Genomic DNA, 27,480 nt, shown 5'->3' with positions numbered 1-27,480 from the left:
CATTGAGACAAAGATCGTACTTTTTGGAGAAATGTCCTCTGGTCTGATGAAACAGAAATAGGACTGTTTGGCCATAATGACCATCGTTATGTTTGGAGGAAAAAGGGGGATGCTTGCATCATGAAGCCTGGGGGTGGCAGCATCATGCTGTGGGGGTGCTTTGCTGCAGGAGGGACTGGTGCACTTCACAAAATAGATGGCATCAGGAGGCAGGAACATTATGCGGATATATTGAAGCAAAATCTCAAAACATCAGTCAGGAAGTTAAAGCTTGGTCGCAAATGGGTCTTCGAAATGGACAATGACCCCAAGCATACTTCCAAAGTTGTGTCAAAATGGCTTTAGGACAATAAAGTCAAGGTATTGCAGTGGCCAACACAAAGCCCTGACCTCAATCCCATAGAAAATGTGTGGGCAGAACTGAAAAGTGTGTGCGAGCAAGGAGGCCTACAAACCTGACTCAGTTACACCAGCTCTGTCAGGAGGAATGGGCCAAAATTTACCCAACTTATTGTGGGAAGCTTGTGAAAGACTAACCAAAACATTTGACCCAAGTTAAACAATTTAAAGGCAATGCTACCAAATACTAATTGAGTGTACAGTATGTAAACTTCTGACCCACTGGGAATGTGATGAAATAAATAAAAGCTGAAATAAATCATTCTCTCTACTATTATTCTGCCATTTCACATTCTTAAAATAAAGTGATGATCCTAACTGACCTAAGACAGTTAATTTTTACTAGGATTAAATGTCAGGAATTGTGAAAGACAATGAGTTTAAATGTATTTGGCTAAGGTGTATGTAAACTTCCGACTTCAACTGTAGATAATGCCTGTGGTAGATAATGCCTGTGAGGTTTTTGGTTGGTAGCAGCTCACTCAGATTCACATACAGTAGCTAATTTACACTGAGTGCACAAAACATTAAGAACACCTTCATAATATTGAGTAAAAAAACATGTCTTGCCCATTCACTCTCTGCATGGCAGACATACACAATCCATGTCTCAATTGTCTCAAAACTTAAAAATAGTTTTTTAACCGGTCTCCTCCCCTTTATCTACACGCATTGAATTGGATTTAACAAGTGACATCAATAAGGATCCTAGCTTTCACCTGGATTCACCCGGTCAGTCAAACTATGTCGTGGAAAGAGCAGGTGTTCCTAATGTTTTGTAAACTCAGTGCATATTGACTGCTGTTGCTGTTGATGAGTTATTGAGGAGAGGTGTAGGTAATGTAGATTATTACATATCAGTTTGCAATAGGGGCACACTAATTAGTGCTTCCTAACTAATCTCTCACTAATTCAACACCGAACAATCTGTAAGGCATCTTAGAGCAACACAAGGGAATACTACTGTAGGTCCAAGGAAATGCTTAAATCGGCAATATCCCCCCTCTCTCTTTCTGTTGGATGTTTTTGTTAGCTATCGGGGTTATTTGAGACTTTTCAGATATACTATGACTCTCTACCTCCTCAGGCAGTACCAGGGCAACCTGCCAAGTAAACCACCACTAGGCCTCTGGATCAATGTGCTCTCAGGCTACAGGGCTGCCCAAGTCAGTCTATCGCCCTCATCTCTGAGCTCAATAGCCACAGTTCGATCAGATGCCACAGTGTGGTCTAAACACAGCTCACCCCTGGTGTACCATGTCTTTGGCTGGTTGTGACATGGCCTGTGGTTTCACTGATTGACTTATTTCATCAGGAATAGTGACTGATTCTATCAGTAGCTTTGTGATTCAGAGAATGGGATTTGTGTGTTCAAATCCTCCATTCATGTTCAATACTCCACTGCTGGTCTGTGACGGTCACATGTGATGTGTGTACAGAGGACATCAGGTGGACATATGGACAATGCTCTCTATCACTCCAGTATCTCTGCACATTATACATATTGTATTGGAACTGTATGTAGCTTACTTACTTCTTGGGTGTTCTACCTTATGTTATTTTCAACATTACTACATTGATATTGATTACTGCATTGTTAGGTTTAGAGCTTGCAAGAAAGGCATTTCACGTGACTTGCAAACTTGAAGATTTAAATGTGTCCTACACAGCTAAAGAGGAGCTTCAGCACAGGTGACAGGAGTGGCATGACATTAATTTTACAACAGCAAAATGGCCACCCTGCTTAGTGGCATTGCAATGGCATTACTGTCATGAAGCACTCAATCAGCTGATAAAAAGAATGCAGGTACATACAGTATATGAACGCGGAGGTACATTTTCACACAGTTGGTTCTCCGTATTGCAGTATTTTGTGATCCTGGATCATGTTAATAACAGCTTGGAGGAGCTTGAAAGGAGGGATCAGCCCAAGAACATTCATGATTGTTTATGAAGGTTTTTTTATCTTCATAATTGCCTAGAAACACAAATTGAGATATTATGTGTGTGGTATGTTGGTATGACATCATCAAAGCAGAGTGGCCTTGTCCCATTTACCCGCCATGTACATTGTCGACTGTACACACGTTTTGATGAAGTGTTTGCAAGTGCTCTGAGAAATGCAAGAGCGGTCAAGGCTCTGAAGATAATATTTTGGGACAGACTTCATCATTCACCTTCTTCACACTATCACAATGTAGGCCAACTCACTGCAATATTTGAAGTGACACAATTAAGGGTGCATTTATTTTAGACTGCTGTGGGCTATAATCTATTATTTTACTCAACTGTTTGATTACTGATTGACGTGAGAGCTATCGGAACAGTATAATTATTGACTTTGATGTGTGAAAGGTGTTCTATCCCTGACATATCAGAGGGGTATGCACAGGTGAGGTTAAGGAGGAAGAGGGGGAGGGTAATAGAAAGTTAGCGAATGAGCATGTGAAGGAGGAGACAGCAATAAGAGGAGGAAGAAGAGGGGTAGGTGGTGTGCAATACTAGGCTCATTAAGGAAGCCCCAGACTCCCAGCTTGCTTTGCCTCAGCATTCTGAGGGAATATGTAATGGAAGGGGCCATGTCAAAAACAACCCTTTTGCTTTTTACTGCAATCAAAGGTGGTCAGCCTGGCCTTTTACCCTGCATGTGATTTCCCTTGGTCCGCCCAGCAGATTCCACATCCATTAGTGCTGAGCGATTACTGCTTTTTGAGGTTGGTTTGGTTTCTGTTCTATTATTTGGGTGGAATGCTGTAACAACACAGAATAAAACAATTAATAAAAGTCCCGTGATGGTAGTGACTGAACATTACTGTTTATCACTTATTAACCATCATTTAATAAAATAATTCAGTTGTGTATACTACATTTGTTTTATTTGATGACTTTATTATTTAATTCCAAGTCATCATCTCATCTCTGTAGAGCTGCTGCCTATGCTGTCTGACAAAATCAGCATTTTAGTCGTTCTTCAAAATAAATAAGGCATACTTTTATGACTGCTGAATACCAACTATCAATCACTTTGGTCATGTATTTTCAGGTAGAGATACCTGGCTAAGCAGCAGCTGCGCTCTATATCACCTCAAGATCACACATTCTTCTCTCTTCCGTAGCAGGAGTAAAAGAAACACAGATTGGCTAAGTAGATTCACAATGGATTATGGTCATTGTAGTTAATTACTACTGTTTATACTGAGCAAAAATGTAAATGCAACATGTTAAGTCTTGGTCTCATTTTTCACGAGCTGCACAAAAAGCTAATTTCTCTCAAATTGTGTGCACAAATTTGTTTACATCACTGTAAGTGAGAATTACTCCTTTGCCAAGTTAATCCATCCACCTGACAGGTGTGGCATATCAAGAAGCTTATTAAACAGCATGATCATTAAACAGGTGCACCTTGTGCTGGGGACAATAAAAGGTCACTAAAATGTGCAGTTTTGTCACACAACAAAATGCCACAGATGTCTCAAGTTTAGAGGGAGCGTGAAATTGGCATGCTGACTGCAGGAATGTCCAACAGAGAACAGATAATTTAATGTTAATTTCTCTACCATATGACGCCTCCAACGTTGTTTTAGAGAATTTCTCTGTACGTTGAACTGGCCTCACCATTTAAAAAAAAAATCATTCTGATTGGCTGGGCCTAGCTCCCCAGTGGTTGGCCTAGCTCCATGGCTGCACCCCTGTCATGTGAAATCTATAGATTGGGTGATAATGAATTTATTTCTATTGACCGATTTCTGTCTATGAACTGTAACTCAGTAAAATGTTTGAAATTGTTGGATGTTGTCTTTATATTTTTGTACAGTATAGAATATTGGCCTGTTGGAAACTACAACTCCATACTACATCGCACAGTTCAGGCTGGATCTGATTTATCTTTAGAGAAATTGTGCAATTTGCGCATTGAGCTCACAGACAAAAAAACAAACTAAATGGAATTAAAATAATTGAATCGATGTTGTTTAAAAAATGAAAAATAACCAACATTTTGATTAATCGCTCAACACTAAAATCCATGAAACAGACGAGGCATCAGGAGCTGCAACTCTCAACCTGAATGGTAATTAAATTTCAAGAGATTTGCCGTGTTTGTAATTTTGTCTTTCCACGGCTGTGCATCATTTTTACTGTTACTGATGATTGCCAAACAGCTGTCTTCACTATTTTCACTTTCACCCCTGTGGAGGTACAGTATGTAAAAGGTCTACGATAAGATTTCATTAAGATGTGGTCAGTGAGATCCAGAGAAACATGGTATCTCACAAACCCAGACCTTGTTTTAGACAAGATAACATCCTGAGTGTTCTCTTGCATAGCCCTATCTGTGCTTAGTCATTTAGCATACATATATAATTAAACAAATAACTAAAAAAAGCTTTCTCCCAGTGGATTAATTACACAAATCATAATTTCATAATTTCCTACGCCTCAGTTGATGTAAACCCACAGGGTTTCATTAACAACAGACAAACAGGGCTGGAGAATGGGACAGCATATGGCAAAATATGGTGAACTACACGGTACAATACTGTATGGTGCAAAACAATTTACAGTTGAGTGGGTCTGTTTTATAAATGCCTCTAGACAATCTGACCATTTAACTCCTATAAAGATAGTTAGGAAAAATGCCCGGCCTCTGCAGGTGTGCCATTATGTGTAGTAGTGATGAGTGGGGGAGTGCTGATTTGCTCTGTAGTTCGGAAGGTGTACGTTAGTTAGGTGTCATGCATTGTGTTACATTGTGTGACACTAATGTCTGAGAGTTTGCCAAGTCCTCCAAGTTCAAGGGGTGACAGCTGTGCCAAAATGATGAATTCCCAATGACACTGATTCATCTCTTTGAAGATCTCTCTTTGGCGGAACTTCATCCTCTTCAGAAGAATTCCCAGAGAGGGATATCTCATCATCACTTCACTTCCTAGGATTGCTTAGGAGGCAAACGCCAAGATGAATCAGAAGGCTCTTCGTGATTGTCTTTCTGTTCTCCCCCTCCCGCGGTGACTGGTGGACCCTGTGCCAGTGTGAATGAGCACACTTTATTATTCATCACAACACTTTGAAATCTTAATCTTTTATTTTGTGATATTTGAGGCTGCCTTGATATGGCCAAAAAGTGCCTGCAACCGATGTTGCATGGAAACATGGGAACACAGTAAACCCTAAACAGTCTCTCTAGCTCTCATTCTGAATGTGAGTAGTACCACGATGCTCTGTAATTATGATGATGTTGACAGCATTGTAAAGACAAATTTCACATTCATAGGACTGTCACTGCTTCCTACAAGACCGTTATGGGGACAACAAAGTGCAACACATCAATAGCATCATCAACATACAACTACACAACATGTTGCAAGTCATGCTGTAAAAGCTGTCACATGAAAATATAATTACAGGATTACTCGCAGCATTTTCACAAGGCTTCTCACACTGTATACATACCTGTAGTATCTCAGTTCAAACTGTGTAGAGGATGAGGACCAGCCTAGATATAGGGAGATTCTCCATTGGGCATAAATCCATCCTCTCCTCGACTCCTCTGTCCTCCTCCCTCCTGACCCGGAAGGAAACCGATAAGTCGTTACTATATGTAGGAGAATGTCATTTTGTTCATTGGTGAACAGAGAAGTTTGCACCTCTCCTCGATAGCCTTTCCCGGCTGAGAATTCTTACGTATATCCTGCCGGAGTCCTACCAGGAAGAGTTTTGTAATCCGCCACACCCCCTTTGAATCAACTGTTTTTTTCTCAGAGGAGAAAAGCACGCACACGTTTTAAAACCCCCACTTTTAGTCTATAAAATGTCTGTTACAACTAGCAAAATGTGTTTGAACCACTTTATACACAGTTTGCCTGATGACAAGCTTGTGGAGGGGAGTCTCATTTCATCAAGCACATTTGTTTCCACATTTCCTCTCCTCGATTACATTGACATTTTTCAAAAGGAGGCAGGAGAGGACGGAGAGAGGATGCATCCTTCCATGATTCACAATTTCTTCAAAAATAAGTTGAAATTGAAAACGTTGGTGTTCACATGTGTATTTGTCTGATTTACAACTACACAGGACCAAACGCTTTCATTAAAATAAGTACTGAAATTGATTCTCAGCATGTCACGTCCTGACCATAGTAAGTTGTTATTTTCTATGGTAGAGTAGGTCAGGGCGTGACAGGGGGTGTTTGTCCGTTTTTGTATTTATATGTTTAGTTTCTAGTTTTGTATTTCTAGGTTAGTTTCTGTTTGGTATGACCTCCAGTTAGAGGAAGCCGGTTGTCATTGTCTCTAATTGGAGGCAATATTTAAGTTGATGTTTGTCCCACTGGTGTTTTGTGGGTGATTATTTTGTGAGTAGTGTATGCCTGCTCTGCGTCACGGCTTTCTTGTTTTTGTATTTGAAGTTTATTGTATATTGCATTCGTTTCATGACTGAATAAAAGATGTGGAACTACGATCACGCTGTGTATTGGTCCTTCCGAAAGCCCTGACACAGCAGGTGTAATTTATCTCACCTGCGGTAATTTGCAGGGCCAACGGGGCAAAAATAGCCATTAAACCAGCCATTCAACCAGTTGGGTTGAAATCTGGTGACAGAGACGGCCATGGCATATGGTTTACATAATTTTTATGCTCATCGAACCTTAATTAACTCAGTTTCCACACCAGTGTGGAAGCTCATGCTTTCAATATACTTTGTATCCCTCATTTACTCAAGTGTTTCCATTTACTTTGGCAGTTACCTGTATGATGTGATTAGTTGGTACGTAAAACACCTATCCAGGCGTAAGATCTGGCATGTGTCAGCAACGCCTGGGCAGAGGAGTGTGCCTTTTACCTGCACCAACAGCTCTCCTTAGATGAGGAAGAACGTTGGGCATCGTAAAAGGACCTGGCATAAACCATTCAAACCTCTAAACAGGTATTCTGTTCACTATGAACATAGCCTTAGTTAGTGTAAACCTTTATACTGTTCATACGGTCCATGTCTATGGCATAAACATTAGAGTTTCCAATACTAAGGCTAAACATTTCAAATGAAATTACATTATAAGAAGACACACTCGCCGTTTGTTATTTTATATTACCCTACAAAGCACAATGTTTTATCTTGAATTAGATATAAAGTTGAAGTTGGAAGTTTACATACACTTAGGTTGGAGTCATTAAAACTTGTTTTTCAACCACTCCACAAATTTCTTGTTAACAAACTATAGTTTTGGCAAGTTGGTTAGGACATCTACTTTGTGCATGACACAAACCATTTTTCCAACAATTATTTACAGAGAGACAATTTCACTTATAATTCACTGTATCACAATTCAAGTTCCAATTCCAGAGTCAGAAGTTTACATACGCTAAGTTGACTGTGCCTTTAAATAGCTTGGAAAATTCCAGGAAATTATGCCATGGCTTTAGAAGCTTCTGATAGGCTAATTTACATAATTTGAGTCAATTGGAGGTGTACCTGTGGATGTTTTTCAAGGCCTACCTTCAAACTCAGTGCCTCTTTGCTTGACATCATGGGAAAATCAAAAGAAATCAGCCAAGACTGGTTCATCCTTGGGAGCAATTTCCAAACGCCTGAAGGTACCACGTTCATCTGTACAAACAATAGTACGCAAGTATAAACACCATGGGACTACGCAGCCTTCATACCGCTCAGGAAGGAGACGCGTTCTGTCTCCTAGAGATGAACGTACTTTGGTGCGAAAAGTGCAAATCAATCCCAGAACAACAACAAAGGACCCTGTGAAGATGCTGGAGGAAGCAGGTACAACATTATCTATATCCACAGTAAAACAAGTCCTATATCGACATAACCTGAAGGGCCGCTCAGCAAGGAAGAAGCCACTGCTCCAAAACCACCATAAAAAAGCCAGACTACGGTTTGCAACTGCACATGGAGACAAAGATCGTACTTTTTGGAGAAATGTCCTCTGGTCTGATGAAACAAAAATAGAACTGTTTGGCCATAATGACCATTGTTACATTTGAAGGAAAAAGGGGGGCTTGCAAGCCAAAGAACACCATCCCAACCATGAAGCACGGGGGTGGCAGCATCATGTTGTGGGGGTGCTTTGCTGCAGGAGGGACTGGTGCACTTCACAAAATAGATGGCTTCATGAGGCAGGAAAATTATGTGGATATATTGAAGCAACATCTCAAGATATCAGTCAGGAAGTTAAAGCTTGGTCGCAAGTGGGTCTTCCAAATGGACAATGACCCCAAGCATACTTCCAAAGTTGTGGCAAAATGGCTTAAGGACAACAAGGTCAAGGTATTGGAGAGGCCATCACAAAGCCCTGACCTCAATCCTATAGAAAATGTGTGGGCAGAACTGAAAAAGCGTGTGCGAGCAAGGAGGCCTACAAACCTGACTCAGTTACACCAGCTCTGTCAGGAGGAATGGGCCAAAATTCACCCACTTATTGTGGGAAGCTTGTGGAAGGCTACCTGAAATTTTTAACCCAAGTTAAATAATTTAAAGGCAATGCTACCAAATACTAATTGAATGTACAGTATGTAAACTTCTGACCCACTGGGAATGTGATGAAAGAAATACAAGCTGAAATAAATAATTCTCTCTACTATTATCTCTCTACATTCTTAAAATAAAGTGGTGATCCTAACTGGCCTAAGACAGGGAATTTTTACTAGGATTAAATGTCAGGAATTGTGGAAAACTGAGTTTAAATGTATTTGGCTAAGTTGTATGTAAACTTTCAACTTGAACTGTAGCTAGTATGTTTGTGGCAAACAATTTAGCAAACAATGAGTTCTGTGAGGAGAAATGAACAGAGAGGTCCGACGTCGTCACACCAATTTAAACTCTTTCAGAGGATCCATCACATACTTTAATCGCTCAAAATGGCTGTTAAATATCACCTGCTCCCCAGGAAAATCTAAATATTGAAGATTTAAGTGTGAAGTTTCTTGGAACTTGTTCAAGTTGGGTAAATTGATTCCCATAGAATGTTTCTCCACAACACATTTTCTTGCTCTATTCCTATCAGTCAAGGTCAGTGGATTACAGCAGCACTAAAATCGGGACCCTGGCCGCATATGGGACTCCAGAGGAGATAATTAAACAACTTTGGATAATTCCTAATTAAGTTTGTCACGCTCTCTCTTTAAGAGAATATTAAGGGAGAATGAGAAAAGTTCCCGCAAAGCACACTTGTAATTAACCAAGCAATGTTTTTTTTTTAATTAGCGCACAGTGATTTAATCAGTCTTAGGCCGTTCCTTATGGTGTGTCTTTAATACACACAGCTAGAGAAGCCCAAAGGCAAATTATAACATACACTACATGACCAAAAGTATGAAGACATCTCATTTCAAAATCATGGGTATTAATATGGAGTTGGTCCCCACTACGCTGCTATAATAGCCTCCACTCTTCTGGGAAGGCTTTCCACTAGATGTTTGAACATTGCTGTGGGGACTTGCTTTCATTCTGCTGAAACAGGAAAGGGCCTTCCCCAAACTGTTGTCATAAAGTCGGAAACACAGAATCGTCTAGAATGTAATTATGTGCTGTAGCTTTAAGATTTCCCTTTATTGGAACTAAGGGACCTAGCCCGAACCATGAAAAAAAACAGACCATTATTCCTCCTCCAATGAACTATGAATTGGGACAGGTAGCATTCACCTGGCATCCGCCAAACCCAGATTTGTCCTTCGAACTGTTAGATGGGGAAGCGTGATTCATCACTCCAGAGAACGTGTTTCCAATGGCGGCGAGTTAAAAATGTTGTTAAATAATGATGTGATGATTCATTCTCTCCCAAGCCTCTGTCTTGTACATGTGTCATTGATCTTTGTTTGTCTCACTGTGCCTCTCACATCCTTGTATAAGTAAAATTACCCTACTAACTCTCTCCCTTTCTTTCCTCCCTCTCTCCCTCTTTCCCCCCCTCCCTGCATTCTGTAGATGTGTCGGTGAGCCTGCTGTCCCTGGTGGTGACAGCCTGTGGCCTGGCCCTGTTCGGGGTCTCAATCTTCGTCTCCTGGAAGCTCTGCTGGATCCCATGGAGGGAGCGTGGCCTCTCCCCCAGCATCAAGGAGCCCACCCACGGGCACCACGATTCCCCCATGGCACCTTTGCAACCCTACGTCCCAGCCAGGGAGCCAGTCTACACGGCCGTCGACCCTCCCGTCCCTGCCCTCGACCGCCGTGAGTCCCATCGCTGCTCCATTGTCCCTGTGGCATCTGGGACCGTGACGGGGCCGGCGACCCCCGTATCGCCACCCCCCATAGCGGCAATCATCCCCATCCCAGAGGCAGCCATGAAGATTAGCCACACGTCTCCAGACATCCCCCTGGAAACCCAGAGTAAAGGCCGGGAAAACGGGGTCCACACCAACCCTCGTACGCAGAGGCAGACCACTGAGCCCTCACCCTCTGTCCGGTCAATGTCTATACACACAGAGATTGGGCGAGTACTATATCACAGTCCTCTACTATGATGAAGTCGCTATTGTGCTATGTACTGTGCTTGTATACTGTAGTTTTTTATTTTTATTTATTTCACCTTTATTTAACCAGGTAGGCAAGTTGAGAACAAGTTCTCATTTACAACTGCGACCTGGCCAAAATAAGGCAAAGCAGTGTGACACAGACAACAACACAGAGTTACACATGGAGTAAACAAACAAGCCAATGAGACAATAAACAAGTCAATGATACAGTAGAAAAAAAGAAAGTCTATATACAGTGTGTGCAAAAGGCATGAGGAGGTAGGCAATAAATAGGCCATAGGAGCAAATAATTACAATTTAGCAGATTAACACTGGAGTGATAAATGAGCATATGAAGATGTGCATGTAGAGATACTGGTGTGCAAAAAGAGCAGAAAAGTAAATAAAATAAAAACAGTAAGGGGATGAGGTAGGTAGATTGGGTGGGCAATGTACAGCTGGGCTATGTACAGCTGCAGCGATCGGTTAGTTGCTCAGATAGCTGATGTTTAACCTGTTAGGGCTAGGGGGCAGTATTGACACGGCTGGATAAAAAACGTACCCGATTTAATCTGGTTACTACTCCTGCCCAGTAACTAGAATATGCATATAATTATTGGCTTTGGATAGAAAACACCCTAAAGTTTCTAAAACTGTTTGAATGGTGTCTGTGAGTATAACAGAACTCCTATGGCAGGCCAAAACCTGAGAAGATTTCAAGCAGGAAGTGGCCTGTCTGAGAAGTAGTGTTTCATCTTGGCTCTTTTTATTGAAGACTCAGGATCTGTGCAATAACATGACACTTCCTACGTCTTCCATAGGGTCTCAGAGCCCGGGAAAAAGTTGAACGATATCGAGGCAGGCTCTGGCTGAAACACTTTATCGCTTTTGGCAAGTGGCCACTCAGAGTACTATGGGCTTAGGCGCGTGCCCGCTTCGACCGAATGCTTTCTTTTCCTTTTTCTGTTTATCTAAACGCAGATTCCCGGTCGGAATATTATCGCTTTTTTATGAGAAAAATGGCATAAAAATTGATTTTAAACAGCGGTTGACATGCTTCGAAGTACGGTAATGGAATATTTAGAATTATTTTGTCACGAATTGCGCCATGCTCGTCACCCTTATTTAGCCTTTAGGATAGTGTCTAGAACGCACGAACAAAACGCCGCTGTTTGGATATAACGATGGATTATTTTGGACCAAACCAACATTTGTTATTGAAGTAGAAGTCCTGGGAGTGCATTCTGACGAAGAACAGCAAAGGTAATAACATTTTTCTTATAGTAAATCTGACTTTGGTGAGTGCTAAACTGGGTGTCTAAATAGCTAGCCCTGTGATGCCGGGCTATCTACTGAGAATATTGCAAAATGTGCTTTCACCGAAAAGCTATTTTAAAATCGGACATATCGAGTGCATAGAGGGGTTCTGTATCTATAATTCTTAAAATAATTGTTATGCTTTTTGTGAACGTTTATCGTGAGTAATTTAGTAAATTCACCGGCAGTGTTCGGTGGGAATGCTAGTCACATGCTAGTCACATGCTAATGTAAAAAGCTGTTTTTTGATATAAATATGAACTTGATTGAACAAAACATGCATGTATTGTATAACATAATGTCCTAGGGTTGTCATCTGATGAAGATCATCAAAGGTTAGTGCTACATTTAGCTGTGGTTTGGGTTTATGTGACATTATATGCTAGCTTGAAAAATGGGTGTCTGATTATTTCTGGCTGGGTATTCTGCTGACATAATCTAATGTTTTGCTTTCGTTGTAAAGCCTTTTTGAAATTGGACAGTGTGGTTAGATTAACGAGAGTATTATCTTTAAAATGGTGTAAAATAGTCATATTTTTTAAAAATTGAAGTAATATCTTATCTAAGGATTTGAATAACGCGCCCATAGAGGTTAAAGTTGGTGAGGGAAATAAAAGTCTCCAACTTCAGCGATTTTTGCAATTCGTTCCAGTCACTGGCAGCAGAGAACTGGAATGAAAGGAGGACAAATGAGGTGTTGGCATTGGGGATGATCAGTGAGATATACCTGCTGGAACGTGTGCTACGGGTGAGTGTTGTTATCGTGACCTGTGAACTGAGATAAGGTGGAGCTTTACCAAGCATAGTCTTATAGATGACCTGGAGCCAGTGGGTCTGGCGACGAATATGTAGCGAGGGCAAGCCGACTAGAGCATACAGGTCGCAGTGGTGAGTGGTATAAGTTATTTGGTAACAAAACGGGTGGCACTGTGATAGACTGCATCCAGTTTGCTGAGTAGAGTATTGGAAGCTATTTTGTAGATGACATCGCCGAAGTCGAGGATCGGTAGGATAGTCAGTTTTACTAGGGTAAGTTTGGCGGCGTGAGTGAAGAAGGGTTTGTTGCGAAATAGAAAGCCGATTCTAGATTTGATTTTGGATTGGAGATGTTTAACCTCTATGGGCTAGGTGGGACGCTTGCGTCCCACCTACTCAACAGCCAGTGTAATCCCGTGGCGCGATATTCAAATACCTCAATAATGCAAAAACGTCAATTTCTCAAACATATGACTATTTTACACCGTTTTAAAGACAAGACTCTCGTTAATCTAACCACACTGTCCGATATCAAAAAGGCTTTAAAACGAAAGCAAAACATTAGATTATGTCAGCAGAGTACGAGCATGGCGCATTTCGTGACAAAAAAATTCGAAATATTCCATTACCGTACTTCGAAGCATGTCAACCGCTGTTTAAAATCAATTTTTATACCATTTTTCTCGTAAAAAAAGCGATAATATTCCGACCGGGAATCTGCGTTTAGGTAAAAAGAGGAAAGAAAACAAAGCACAGGGTCGACTCGTGCACGCGCCTAAGCCCACTGTCCTCTGATTGGCCACTTGCCAAACTCGATAATGTGTTTCAGCCAGAGGCTGCCTCGATATCATTCAGCTTTTTCCCGGGCTCTGAGAGCATATGGGAGCCGTAGGAAGTGTCACGTTACAGCAAAGATCCTCAGTCTTCAATAAAAAGAGCCAAGATGAACAACAACTTGTCAGACAGGCCACTTCCTGTAAGGAATCTTCTCAGGTTTTGACCTGCCGTATGAGTTCTGTTATACTCACAGACACCATTCAAACAGTTTTAGAAACTTTAGGGTGTTTTCTATCCAAAGCCAATAATTATATACATATTCTAGTTACTGGGCAGGAGTAGTAACCAGATTAAATCGGGTACGTTTTTTATCCGGCCGTGTCAATACTGCCCCCGAGCCCTAACAGGTTAATATGAGTCTGGAAGGAGAGTTTACAGTCTAGCCAGACACCTAGCTATTTATAGTGGTCCACATATTCTAGGTCGGAACCGTCCAGGGTGGTGATGCTAGTCGGGCGGGCGGTTGCGGGCAGTGAATGGTTGAAAAGCATGCATTTGGTTTTACTAGTGTTTAAGAGCAGTTGGAGGCCACGGAAGGAGTGGTGTATGGCATTGAAGCTCGTTTGGAGGTTAGTTAGCACAGTGTCCAAGGAAGGGCCAGAGTATACAGAATGGTGTCGTCTGCGTAGAGGTGGATCAGGGAATCGCCCGCAGCAAGAGCGACATCATTGGTATATACAGAGAAAAGAGTCGGCCCGAGAATGGAACCCTGTGGTACCCCCATAGAGACTGCCAGAGGTCCGGACAACATGCCCTCCGTTTTGACACACTGAACTCTGTCTGCAAAGTAGTTGGTGAACAAGGCGAGGCAGTCGTTAGAAAAACCAAGGCTATTGAGTCTGCCGATAAGAATACGGTGATTGACAGAGTTGAAAGCCTTGGCCAGGTCGATGAAGACGGCTGCACAGTACTGTCTTTTATCAATGGCGGTTATGATATCATTTAGTACGTTGAGCGTGGCTGAGGTGCACCCGTGACTGGCTCGGAAACCAGATTGCACAGCGGAGAAGGTACGGTGGGATTCGAAATGGTCAGAGATCTGTTTATTAACTTGGCTTTCGAAGACTTTGGATAGGCAGGGCAGGATGAAAATAGGTCTGTAACAGTTTGGGTCTAGGGTGTCACCCCCTTTGAAGAGGGGGATGACCGCGGCAGCTTTCCAATCTCTAGGGATCTTGGACGATACGAAAGAGAGGTTGAACAGACTGGTAATAGGGTTTGCAACAATGGCAGCGGATAGTTTTAGAAAGAGAGGGTCCAGATTGTGTAACCCAGCTGAATTGTACGGGTCCAGGTTTTGCAGCTCTTTCAGAACATCTGCTATCTGGATTTGGGTGAAGGAGAAGCTGGGGAGGCTAGGGCGAGTAGCTGCGGGGGGTGGGGGGGCGGAGCTGTTGGCCAGAGTTGGAGTAGCCAGGAGGAAGGCATGGCCAGCCGTTGAGAAATGCTTATTGAAATGTTCAATTATCATGGAATTATCGGTGGTGACCATGTTACCTAGCCTCAGTGCAGTGGGCAGCTGGGAGGAGGTGCTCTTGTTCTCCATGGACTTTACAGTGTCCCAAAACCTTTTGGAGTTAGAGCTACAGGATGCAAATTTCTGCATGGCAAAGCTAGCCTTTGCTTTCCTGACTGACTGCATGTATTGGTTCCTGACTTCCCTGAACAGTTGCATATCACAGGGACTATTCGATGCTATTGCAGTCCGCAACAGGATATTTTTGTCCTGGTCAAGTGCAGTCAGGTCTGGAGTGAACCAAGGGCTATATCTGTTCTTAGTTCTGCATTTTTTGAACGGGGCATGCTTATCTAAGATGGTGAGGAATTTACTTTTAAAGAATGACCAGGCATCCTCGACTGACGGGATGAGGTCAATATCCTTCCAGGATACCCGGGCCAGGTCGATTAGAAAGGCCTGCTCGCAGAAGTGTTTTAGGGAGTGTTTGACAGTGATGAGGGGTGGTCGTTTGACCGCGGACCCATAGCGGATACAGGCAATGAGGCAGTGATTGCTGAGATCCTGATTGAAAACAGCGGAGGTGTATTTGGAGGGCAAGTTGGTCAGGATAACGTCTATGAGGGTGCCCATGTTTACGGATTTGGGATTGTACCTGGTGGGTTCCTTGATGATTTGTGTGAGATTGAGGACATCTAGCTTAAATTGTAGGACTGCCGGGGTGTTAAGCATATCCCAGTTTAGGTCACCTAACAGAACGAACTCTGAGGCTAAATGGGGGGCGATCAATTCATAAATGGTGTCCAGGGCACAGCTGGGAGCGGAGGGGGGTCGATAGCAGGCGGCAACAGTGAGAGACTTATTTCTGGAGAGATTAATTTTTAAAATTAGAAGTTTGAACTGTTTGGGTATAGACCTGGAAAGTATGACAGAACTTTGCAGGCTATCTCTGCAGTAGATTGCAACTCCTCCCCCTTTGGCAGTTCTGTCTTGATGAAAAATGTTGTAGTTGGGTATGGAAATCTCAGAATTTTTGGTGGCCTTCCTAAGCCAGGATTCAGACACGGCAAGGACATCAGGGTTGGCCGAGTGTGCTAAAGCAGTGAGTAAAACAAACTTAGGGAGGAATCTTCTGATGTTGACATGCATGAAGTCAAGGCTTTTTCAATCACAGAAGTCAAGAAATGAGGGTGCCTGGGGACACGCAGGGCCTGAGATAACCTCCACATCAACCGAGGAACAAAGGAGGAGTAGGATGAGGGTATGGCTAAAGGCTATCAAAACCGGTCACCTAGAGCGTTGGGGACAAAGAATAAAAGGAGCGGATTTCTGGGCGTGGTAGAATAGATTCAGGGCATAATGTGCAGACAGGGTATGGCGGGGTGCGGGTACAGCAGAGGTAAGCCCAGGCACTGAGTGATGATAAGAGAGGTTGTATCTCTGGACATGCTGGTTATAATGGGTGAGGTCATCGCATGTGTGGGAGGTGGGACAAAGGAGGTAACAGAGGTATGATGAGTGGAACTAGGGGCTCCATTGTAAACTAAAACAATAACTAACATAAGCAACATTATACAAGTCATATTGACATTTGAGAGAGACATACAGCGAGGCATAAAGTAATCACAGGTGTTGATTGGGAGAGCTAGCTAGACAACAACGGGTGAGACAACAGCTGATCACCTAAAACAACAACAACAACAGGTAAAATGGCGATGACTGGACAGAGAGGGTCGGTTAACTACACACACAGCCTGAGTTCGCGGCTGGGGCTGACAGATAAACAAATAATAAACAGAATATAGTACCGTGATTAATGGACAGTTCAGCAGGCATCGGCTATGTAGCCAAGTGATCATAGGGTGATCGTAGCTATGTAGCCAAGTGATCGTAGTAGCAACTATACCAGGGTCCCTTACAATATAAGACTGCTACTTTCTTTTCATAATACATAGTATTTAATTAGTTCACCACAATGGTTATCAAAGTAGGAATAAAGATTTCAATACTGTACATTGCCATTACATGAGTACCACAGTCCACCAGAATTGGAGTTAATTCCACAAATGTAATTCTAATTCAATTCTCTCTCCCTTTAAATTCCATATAATTTGTTCGAATTCCAGGTCAGTCTTTGAATTCAGAGATAATTACATTCCCCTAAATTCCAATGTTAGGTTTAAATTCCAAGAATTCCACAAATTCAAATTCAAATTAAATTCCCTCAGGCTTTCAGGCTGATCATGTCAGACAGCCTAGCTATACTGGAAATATAGGAATGCAGGTTGAAATTATTAGAAATAAATCCCACTGTAAATTTGTTATACTATTTGTGATCATTCCTTTAATTGCATAATGTAATAATACTGAATTCCAATTAAATTCCAGAGGTTATATGTTCTTACAATTCCAATTCCATTCCAATTAAAGAAAGTCCAAACAGTCTAATTCCAATTCCGTAACTTAACATTTTTTCAATTTCAATGTAATTCAATGTCAATTATCCATCATGAGTGAACTTATGAATTGAATTGGAATTTCTAATTAAATTGGAATTTACCCCAACCCTACTGTACAAATATTTATACTGTCCTTCTGAAGTACAGGCATCATAATTGGTTTGCGACTTTGGTTTGCACAATATTTTGCAAGAGTGAAATATACCCCGACAGCCCATTCATTCATTTGAAATAATTTTCTTCCGATTTTTAATTTCACCTTCAGAACATTGTAAACTCTTCCACACTTAGGTAGAAACCATGACTCACTCAATTGTTAAAGCCCTGTGTGACACAAAAGAGGCAGTTGGGAAGTTCTGGCATTAATCAGGTTTAGAGTACTGAACAGAAGCTCAGACATAGCAACCCAGCAGCTGTAGGGCAGCTATCCCATTGAGTCTTGTGGAGTCAAGTCCTCTACAGCAAACAATGTTCTATGAGTAATTCTAACCACAGACACACTCTTTATATCAATGAGTTTCACTTTAGTTTTAAGTAATTTGTTTGTGTTTGACGGAAAGTCTATCCACTGCTCAGCCAAAAACCAAGTACAGTGAATTGTTATTTTTGCCGATTGTTGCTTGAGCCGTAATGGTCATAATTGCAGAAAGCCTTTGTCTATTTTATTCAGGTACTCTGTTGTTGTATCAAATACACATTTGCTGTCTCTCTGTGTGTCTCCTCTCACCTATGCTGACAATGGTAATGTGTCTCTTTCTGTCTGTCCTCTACACAGGTCTGACTCTATTCGTAGATTATCCGTAAACAGGTCCAACCCGGACTTTAACGTGGCCCAGTTCCAGAGACAGGACTCCCTGACTGGGATGGGCCTGGGTCTGGGCCGTCTCAAACCAGAGCTTTACAAGCAGCGCTCCCTGGAAGGGGATGAGGGGGGCCGGCGGGGCGGAGGCTGTGGACGCCTACACTTCATTCTCAAGTTCGACTGTGACCTGGAGCAACTAATCGTCAAAATCCACAAGGCGCAGGATCTCCCCGCCAAGGACTTATTGGGCACCTCGGACCCATACGTCAAGATCTACCTACTACCGGACCGGCAGACCAAGCACCAGACCAAGGTTCACCGCAAGACGCTCAACCCCGTGTTCGATGAGGTATTCCTGTTCCCAGTGGAGTACGCTGAGCTGCCGACGCGCAAGCTGCACTTCAGTGTCTACGATTTTGATCGCTTCTCTCGCCACGATATCATCGGCCAGGTGGTGGTGGACAACTTCCTGGATCTGGTGGACTTCCCTGCAGAGACAAAGCTTTGCCGGGACATCCAGTACGTCTCCACGGTGAGTCAACACGTCCTGTTTGATCACTTCCTGTTTCTGGCTTGTAGGGGAATGATTGTTCTGCTTAAAACCTGTTAGGGCTAGGGGGCAGTATTGACACGGCTGGATAAAAAACATACCCGATTTAATCTGGTTACCACTCCTACCCAGTAACTAGAATATGCATATACTTATTACATATGGATAGAAAACACCCTAAAGTTTCTAAAACTGTTTGAATGGTGTCTGTGAGTATAACAGAACTCAAATGGCAGGTCAAAACCTGAGAGATTCCTTTACAGGAAGTGGCCTGTCTGACCATTTCTTGAACTTCTTTTCCATCTCTATCTTTTACTAAGGATCTCTGCTCTAACGTGACACTTCCCACGTCTTCCATAGGCTCTCAGAGCCCGGGAAAAAACAGAATGTCGTCATTCCAGCCCCAGGCTGAAACACATTATCGCCTTTCTCAAGTGGCCGATCAAGGGACTCTGGGCTTATGCGCGTGACCCGACCGCCCCCGCCTTTGTGATTTTTTCCTCTGTTTGCCGAAAAGGAGATTCCCTGTCGGAATATTATCGCTTTTCTACGAGAAAAATGGCGTAAAAATTGATTTTAAACAGCGGTTGACATGCTTCGAAGTACGGTAATGGAATATTTAGAATTTTATTGTCACGAATTGCGCCATGCGCGCGACACTTCTTTACCATTTCGGATAGTGTCTGGAACGCACGAACAAAACGCCGCTATTCGGATATAACGATGGATTATTTTGGACCAAACCAACATTTGTTATTGAAGTAGGAGTCCTGGGAGTGCATTCTGACGAAGACAACAAAAGGTAATCAAACTTTTATAATAGTAAATATGATTATGGTGAGTGCTAAACTTGCCGGGTGTCTAAATAGCGAGCCCGTGATGCCTGGGCTATGTACTTAGAATATTGCAAAATGTGCTTTCACCAAAAAGCTATTTTAAAATCGGACATATCGAGTGCATAGAGGAGGTCTGTATCTATAATTCTTAAAATAATTGTTATGCTTTTTGTGAACGTTTATCGTGAGTAATTTAGTAAAATGTTAGCGAATTCCCCGGAAGTTTGCGGGGGGTATGCTAGTTCTGAACGTCACATGCTAATGTAAAAAGCTGGTTTTTGATATAAATATGAACTTGATTGAACAAAACATGCATGTATTGTATAACATAATGTCCTAGGGTTGTCATCTGATGAAGATCATCAAAGGTGAGTGCTGCATTTAGCTGTCTTCTGGGTTTTGGTGACATTATATGCTGGCTTGAAAAATGGGTGTCTGATTATTTCTGGCTTGGTACTCTGCTGACATAATCTAATGTTTTGCTTTCGTTGTAAAGCCTTTTTGAAATCGGACAGTGTGGTTAGATTAACGAGAGTCTTGTCTTTAAATAGCTGTAAAATAGTCATATGTTTGAGAAATTGAAGTAATAGGATTTTTAAGGTTTTGAAAATCGCGCCACAGGCTTAAAGTGGCTGTTACGCAAGCGTCCCACCTAGCCCATAGAGGTTGCTGTAGATTTACTAAAATAAATGGTAAATTATAACTATAGCAGGATATTAATTTCAGATTAGCCATTTTTACGGCACTTTCCTCTGGTTGAATGCCTCATATACATTTCTCAAGGTGAGCCACAGTAAGCTCTCAGTGAGTCGCTTCATCTGCAATAGAGAAAATGGGCTCTATTTTCGGCGTCGTTATTAAGGCGGCGCTTGTGTCAAACGTGTGTTAGTTTGCAATTTCGTCATGTAAAAACTGCCGCACTGGCGCACTGGTTCACCAGTGCACAATCACAGCCCGGTGCGCTCGGTGCAAGCTCCTCACCGTTGCCGTGCTAGAGTTGGCCGTCAGCCAGGAAGAAGTGCGCCGGCTCAGCGTATCTGGTCTCCAGTGCGTCTCTACGGCCCAGGTTATCCTGCGCCTGCTCTATGCACGGTACCCCCCGTTCACCAGCGCAGCACAGTCTGTTCTGTACCAGTGCCCCGCCCTTGCTGGGCTACAGTGACCATCCAGCCAGGACGGGGTGTGCCAGCCCTGAGCTCCAGACCTCCGGTGCGCCTCCACGGCCCAGTGTGCCCTGTGCCTGCTCTGCGCACCCAGTCTCCTGTGTGTCTCCCCAGTCCGGTGAGACCGGTTCCAGCTCCACGTAGGAGGCCTCCTGCGATGCTCCCCAGTCCGGAGCCTCCAGCTACGCTCCTCAGCCCGGAGCCTCCAGCGATGCTCCTCAGCCCGGAGCCTCCAGCGACGCTCCTCAGCCCGGCGCCTCCAGCGACGCTCCTCAGCCCGGCGCCTCCAGCGACGCTCCTCAGCCCGGCGCCTCCAGCGACGCTCCTCAGCCCGGCGCCTCCAGCGACGCTCCCCAGCCCGGAGCCTCCAGCGACGCTCCTCAGCCCGGAGCCTCCAGCGACGCTCCCCAGCCCGGAGCCTCCAGCGACGCTCCCCAGCCCGGAGCCTCCAGCGACGCTCTCCAGTCCGGAGTCTCCAGTGACGCTCTCCAGTCCGGAGCCTCCAGCGAAGCTCTCCAGTCCGGAGCCTCCAGCGACGCTCTGCAGCCCCGGAGCCTCCAGCGACGGTCTGCAGCCCCGAGTCCTCAGCGACGGTCTGCAGCCCCGAGTCTTCAGCGACGGTCTGCAGCCCCGAGTCTTCAGCGACGGTCTGCAGCCCCGAGTCTTCAGCGACGGTCTGCAGCCCCGAGTCTTCAGCGGCGGCCTGCAGCCCAGAGCCTCTGGCGCTGATCCATGGTCTGGTTCCTCCGGCGACACAGAAGTGGGGGGATCAGCGGGCGGTGTGGGGGCTACGCCGCGAACCAGAGCCGCCGCCAAGTATAGATGCCCACCCGGACTCTCCCCTATAGCTTCAGGTTTGCGGCCGGGAGTCCGCACCTTTGGGGGGGTACTGTCACGCCCTGACCTGAGAGAGAGGGTTTGCTTCTCTATGTGGTTAGGTGAGGGTGTGGGGTGGGCATTCTATGTTTTATTTTCTATGTTTTGGCCGGGTATGGTTTCCAATCAGAGGCAGGTGTCTGTCGTTGTCTCTGATTGGAAGCCATACTTAGGCAGCCTTTTTCCACCTGTGTTTGTGGGATCTTGTTTTTGCATTGCTGTTAGTAGCCTGCAAAACTTTTCGTTCGTTGTGTTGTTCATTGTTTTGTTTTTGCTGGTTCACCGTTAAATAAAATATGATGAACCCAACCCACGCTGCGCCTTGGTCTACCTTTAACGACAGACGTTACAGACTGTCAGGGATATGTAAGACGAATCAAAAGCTGGTTTTAGCATTAACGCAGTTGGTTAAGGCATGTATTTTGATAGCAGAAACGCAGCCTGTCCAGCTGTGACACACACTGCCCATATGCGCATGGCACAAGATTAGCCTAATGTGCTTTTGGCACATGCATATACTTCGTATTTAGAAACAGAAAAAAACATTGATACATTTTTTTCATTTTATTTGGTTAGAACCCAAGCATAGCCTCACCTCTCAATCAAGGCTTTTTGTAGTCCTGCCTAATGCAATTGCGAAGTAGTCAAAACTCGATAAAGGGTTTGGCTCCTGAGACCGCTTGGTTATAAATCTTAATTACCAAAACTTTATTAAAGTATAAAGTTTGAGAGGTGTAAAACTGAGCTGACATTCCCTTTTTATCTATGCATTGTAGGCAAGCCCACATTATTTTAGCTATGCAAGTCCCGTTTGGACGTGTTTAGAAAAGAAATGTTTGATGTAGGCTATGTGTCAATGCCCATCATGAATAGAGAGATGAGAACCTTGGTGAATACCGGTGAACCTTGTATTTAGAAGTTATCTGTACCTGAAAATTGCTTGTTTTCCGTTTTATATGTTCAAAACCCAAGCGCTCCCTTAGGCCTACTATAATGAAGGCTGGTTCAACTGCAATGTGTGTCTTTTTTATCCTGGAGATTTTATGATATAATTACATTTTATATTTCTTTATTGTTGTTGTTTAAAAAAACTGATTGCTGTTTTTTTTTTCGTTTAATTTTATTACAACCAATCTTAATGGAATGATTCACCTGTCTGGTTTAATGGTTATAATGTCTGGCACACCTGCAATGCAACTTCTGCAGATGTGTGAATGGACCCTGATCTGTAAGATGGATCCGATTATGTTCATAAAAAATAGGCAGATTTGGGAGCAGTATGATGGTGAATGGACATTCTCCCTTTCGCTTTATATTGGATCTTTGTCCAGCTACTGTGAAAAGTTACGATGTTCCGTTAGTCTGATTTGTTTTAATATTATATGGCCACGGGGAGAAATGATGGTGCTTGTAAGTGTGACATAGCCTATTTAAAACAAGTTGTTATTTCATTTTGTTTAAAATTTGATTATAATTATGTGTTCTATTTTTAGGCCTTATCAATAATGAATTTAATCTTGCTTATTGACAATATTTGGCATGTCCCTGCTCAGCCATAATGCAATTTACAGTAGGCCTAGCCCCTATATCATTGTGAATGCTTTTGAAGCCAAGCAATAACTTGGAACAATGTAGACTGCAAATGGGTTCAAGTTAACGTGTTTAGCAAAGATAGGTCTACATTTAGTTATTTAGTTTCTGTAAGCCATTTAAGCTTTAATGGACTAACATTGGAATTGGAGTTGACTCCAAGGCAATACATAAAATACAGTAAATACACAACTTGAAGCAACCACATATTTCACCAGGGAGCACGTTCAGGGAGCACGCCAAGACTCGACACACCCATAACTTGTTTATTCATCAAAACACAGCCCTTTCGCACCAACGCCAGCAAATGCGCCGATAATTGTAATAGTGATAACAGCAAAAATATTTTGGACACACCACTGAACCTATAGTGCTACCGCTTGCACTTACATTTACCATTGCATTAGGTTTGTTAAAATAGAGCCCAATGTGTTTCATTTGTGAGAGAAATAAGTCGGCAGGAAACATCTGACAGTGAAGACGCACAGTTGAAGTTGGAAGTTTACATACACCTTAGCCCAATACATTTAAACTCATTCTTTTTCACAATTCCTGACATTTAATCCTAGTAACAATTCCCTGTTTTAGGTCAGTTAGGATCACCACTTTATCTTAAGAATGTGAAATGTCAGAATAAGAGTAGAGAGAATTATTTATTTCAGCTTTTATTTCATCACATTCCATCATATTTCATCACATTCCCAGTGGGTTAGAAGTTTACATACACTCAATTAGTATTTGGTAGGATTGCCTTAAAATTGTTTAACTTGGGTCAAATGTTTTGGGTAGTCTTCGACAAGCTTCCCACTTTAATTTGGGTGAATTTTGTCCCATTCCTCCTGACAGAGCTGGTGTAACTGAGTCAGGTTTGTAGGCCTCCTTGCTCGCACACACGTTTTCAGTTCTGCCCACAAAGTTTCTATGGGATTGAGGACAGGGCTTTGTGATGGCCACTCCAATACCTTGACCTTGTTGTCCTTAAGCCATTTTGCCACAACATTGGAAGTATGCTTGGGGTCATTGTCCATTTGGAAGACCCATTTGCGACCAAGCTTTAACTTCCTGACTGATGTCTTGAGATGTTGCTTCAATATATCCACATCATTTTCCTTCCTCCTGATGCCAGTGCACCAGTCCCTCCTGCAGCAAAGCACCCCCACAACACGATGCTGCCACCCCCATGCTTCAATTCTCATCACTCATCTTGAAAAAACGTATACTAAAAACTTGGAAGTCAATCAACCCGACATCATTGACACAAAGGAAAAATCTAATGATTTATTATTTACATTTTGAAAGGGAAAGGGATACCTAGACAGTTGTACAACTGAATGCCTTCAAAAATAGCATGCACAACCGAGAAAAATAAATTGGAACAATTTAAGGCCAAGTGGCAAACAATAAGGCAGGCACTAGGGATGGAGGTGTGAGCATACAGGTCTGGGAAGATTAGATGTAGTCATTGTGTGTGTGTGTCTGTAAGTTGCTGTTCATATGTATAAGTTTGTATATGGAGGAATGGTATAGGCCTATGTTAGGAAATTTGCCTCTTAAGCTGCAGTAACAGTGTCCAGCCAGCCAGAATAATCATATTTGTTATATTCTAATTCATTGGCTGCCTTCCACTCAGTGACTCCTCAGCTTGATTCTCGCATCTCACAACTCCTCAGCTTGTGCTCGCAACTTAATTCTGCCTTCTTTACTGATCGATCCAGTTTAAATCTTTCTATTCTCCAACAGTGAGGCATGGAGGTGAAGACTTATTGTGGTCCATTTAGCTGATGATATCCTGCGGTAGAGAAATTACAGCATTGCTGTTTACAGTAAATGTGCCAATTAGCACATACTGTATGTTCATTTTACAAGGCTTTTTTTTCGAAACGGGACTGTGCATCTCACTGAGTAATTATGAGGTTGTATCCATTTTTTCACACTGTAACATTAACAGGAGGCACTGCTAGTGTACATCCATTGTTTCTTCAGGATATTGATTTTGTAGTTTGGACTTTAGACACTTTTACCTTGAATAACCTACAAACTTCCATAAAATCATAACCATCTATAATTCCCATCCAATCATAACACTGGGAGCTTCCAGAATACTCAGAAGGTAATGTTCCTCCATTTCTGGAGCTCTGATTTTGTGCTCTGATTAGCGGGCAGATTTACACACTGACTTCTGAATAGTAGCTAACCTTTTACACTCCGATTCAAACTATTGAGTTGATTTCAATCATGACTCCAGAAAGCACCGTGGTTCCAGATCTCATAGCCTCAAATTTGGGTGAAAATAATATTATTTTCTTGTCTGTGTAATAACTAACATTAGACTTTAGCATTGTGCTCAAAATAATGGAGTAATGGAAATGTCTCTGCTTAAGTGTAAGGTGTGTACACTATATTAGACAGTAGAGGCCACTTTCTGCTTGTCTCAATGCATGTCCACCCTCATCTCCCTAGCCTCAAAGACAACCAATCACAGCTAACATGTCATATGTCTTTGTGGATGTAAAAGGCACCAGGCCTCGACATACATGTTCTCAAAAAGTCTTTAACAATAACTCTAAAACGTTTCAGCACTGTAGTGATTCCATGGCACATGGTTTATGAACTTATACACAAAGTGACACCAGATTCAAAACATAGAGTTTTTCAATTAAAATAATTAGAAGGTTATATGTATGGGGGATACAACCATCCCAGCTCTGCAGATGTTGCTGCGAAGAGACAGAATCATTAGATCATTTGTTTTGTTACTGTCCATATGTAGCTACATATGTAGCTTGTTTTTGGTTGCAGGTTCAGGAATGGCTGAAGAATTGCAACGTTTACCTGGAGCTAACTCTGCAAATAGCACTGCTGGGTGATTTGAAAAGTCATAGTCATAGTCAATCGATCAATAATTTAATAATACACTTAGCAAAAATGTTTCATTTACAATCTGTATGAAACTATGAGAATAGAAATGTTCAGAACTTTTGTAAAATATCACAGTTGAAAAATATATGGCAAATAGAAATCAAAACTGGATGGTGTTCAGAGACTTGAAGGAGGCTGTAGGGAGGGACTAAAAATAAAAAATAAAGCAACATAACTCATGTAAAAATACTGTGTCCGTAAAATGTACAGTTGAAATCGGAAGTTTACATACACCTGAGCCAAGTACATTTAAACTCAGTTTTTCACAATTACTGACATTTAATCCTAGTAAAAATTCCCTGTCTTAGGTCAATTAGGATCACCACTTTATTTTAAGAATGTGAAATGTCAGAATAATAGTAGAGAGAATGATTTATTTTAGCTTTTATGTCTTTCATCATATTCCCAGTGGGTCAGAAGTTTACATATACTCAAATAGTATTTGGTAGCATTGCCTTTAAATTGTTCAACTTGGGTCAAACGTTTCGGGTAGCCTTCCACAAGCTTCCCACAATAGGTTAGGTGAATTTTGTCTCATTCATCCTGACTGAGCTGGTGTAACTGAGTCAGGTTTGTAGGCCTCCTTGCTTGCACACACTTTTTCAGTTCTGCCCACAAATTTTCTATAGGATTGAGGTCAGAGCTTTGTGATGGCCACTGCAATACTTTGACTTTATTGTCCGTAAGCAATTTTGTAAAAACTTTGGAAGTATGTTTGGGGTCATTATCCATTTGGAAGACCCATTTGCGACCAAGCTTTAACTTCCTGACTGATGTCTTGAGATGTTGCTTCAATATATACACATAATTTTCCATCCTCCTGATGCCATCTATTTTGTGAAGTGCACCAGTCCCTGCTGCAGCAAAGCACCCCCACAACATGATGCTGTCACCGCTGTGCTTCATGGTTGGGATGGTGTTCTTCAGCTTGCAAGTATGCCCCTTTTTCCTCCAAACATAACGATGGTCATTATGGCCAAACAGTTCTATTTTTGTTTCATCAGACCAGAGGACATTTCTCAAAAAAATACGATCTTTGTCCCCATGTGCAGT

The 27,480-nt window shown here is 42.5% G+C and overlaps 1 protein-coding gene across 1 annotated transcript in view; it reads left to right on the top strand.

The window, feature by feature from the left end:
- Positions 1-27,480, top strand: part of LOC106587460 (synaptotagmin-9) — a 54,144-nt gene that overhangs the window by 4,095 nt on the left and 22,569 nt on the right. Inside the window, exons 2-3 of the mRNA XM_082969536.1 lie at positions 10,340-10,844; positions 18,467-19,025. Coding sequence (XP_082825662.1) covers positions 10,340-10,844; positions 18,467-19,025 — 1,064 coding nt within the window. The remainder of the gene's footprint in view (positions 1-10,339; positions 10,845-18,466; positions 19,026-27,480) is intronic.

The sequence above is a fragment of the Salmo salar genome, chromosome 26, assembly GCF_965601325.2.
Source record: "Salmo salar chromosome 26, fSalSal1, whole genome shotgun sequence".
NCBI lineage: Eukaryota > Metazoa > Chordata > Actinopteri > Salmoniformes > Salmonidae > Salmo > Salmo salar.
Note: the sequence above shows the minus strand (reverse complement) of the source record. Positions and strands in the feature narration are given on the sequence as shown.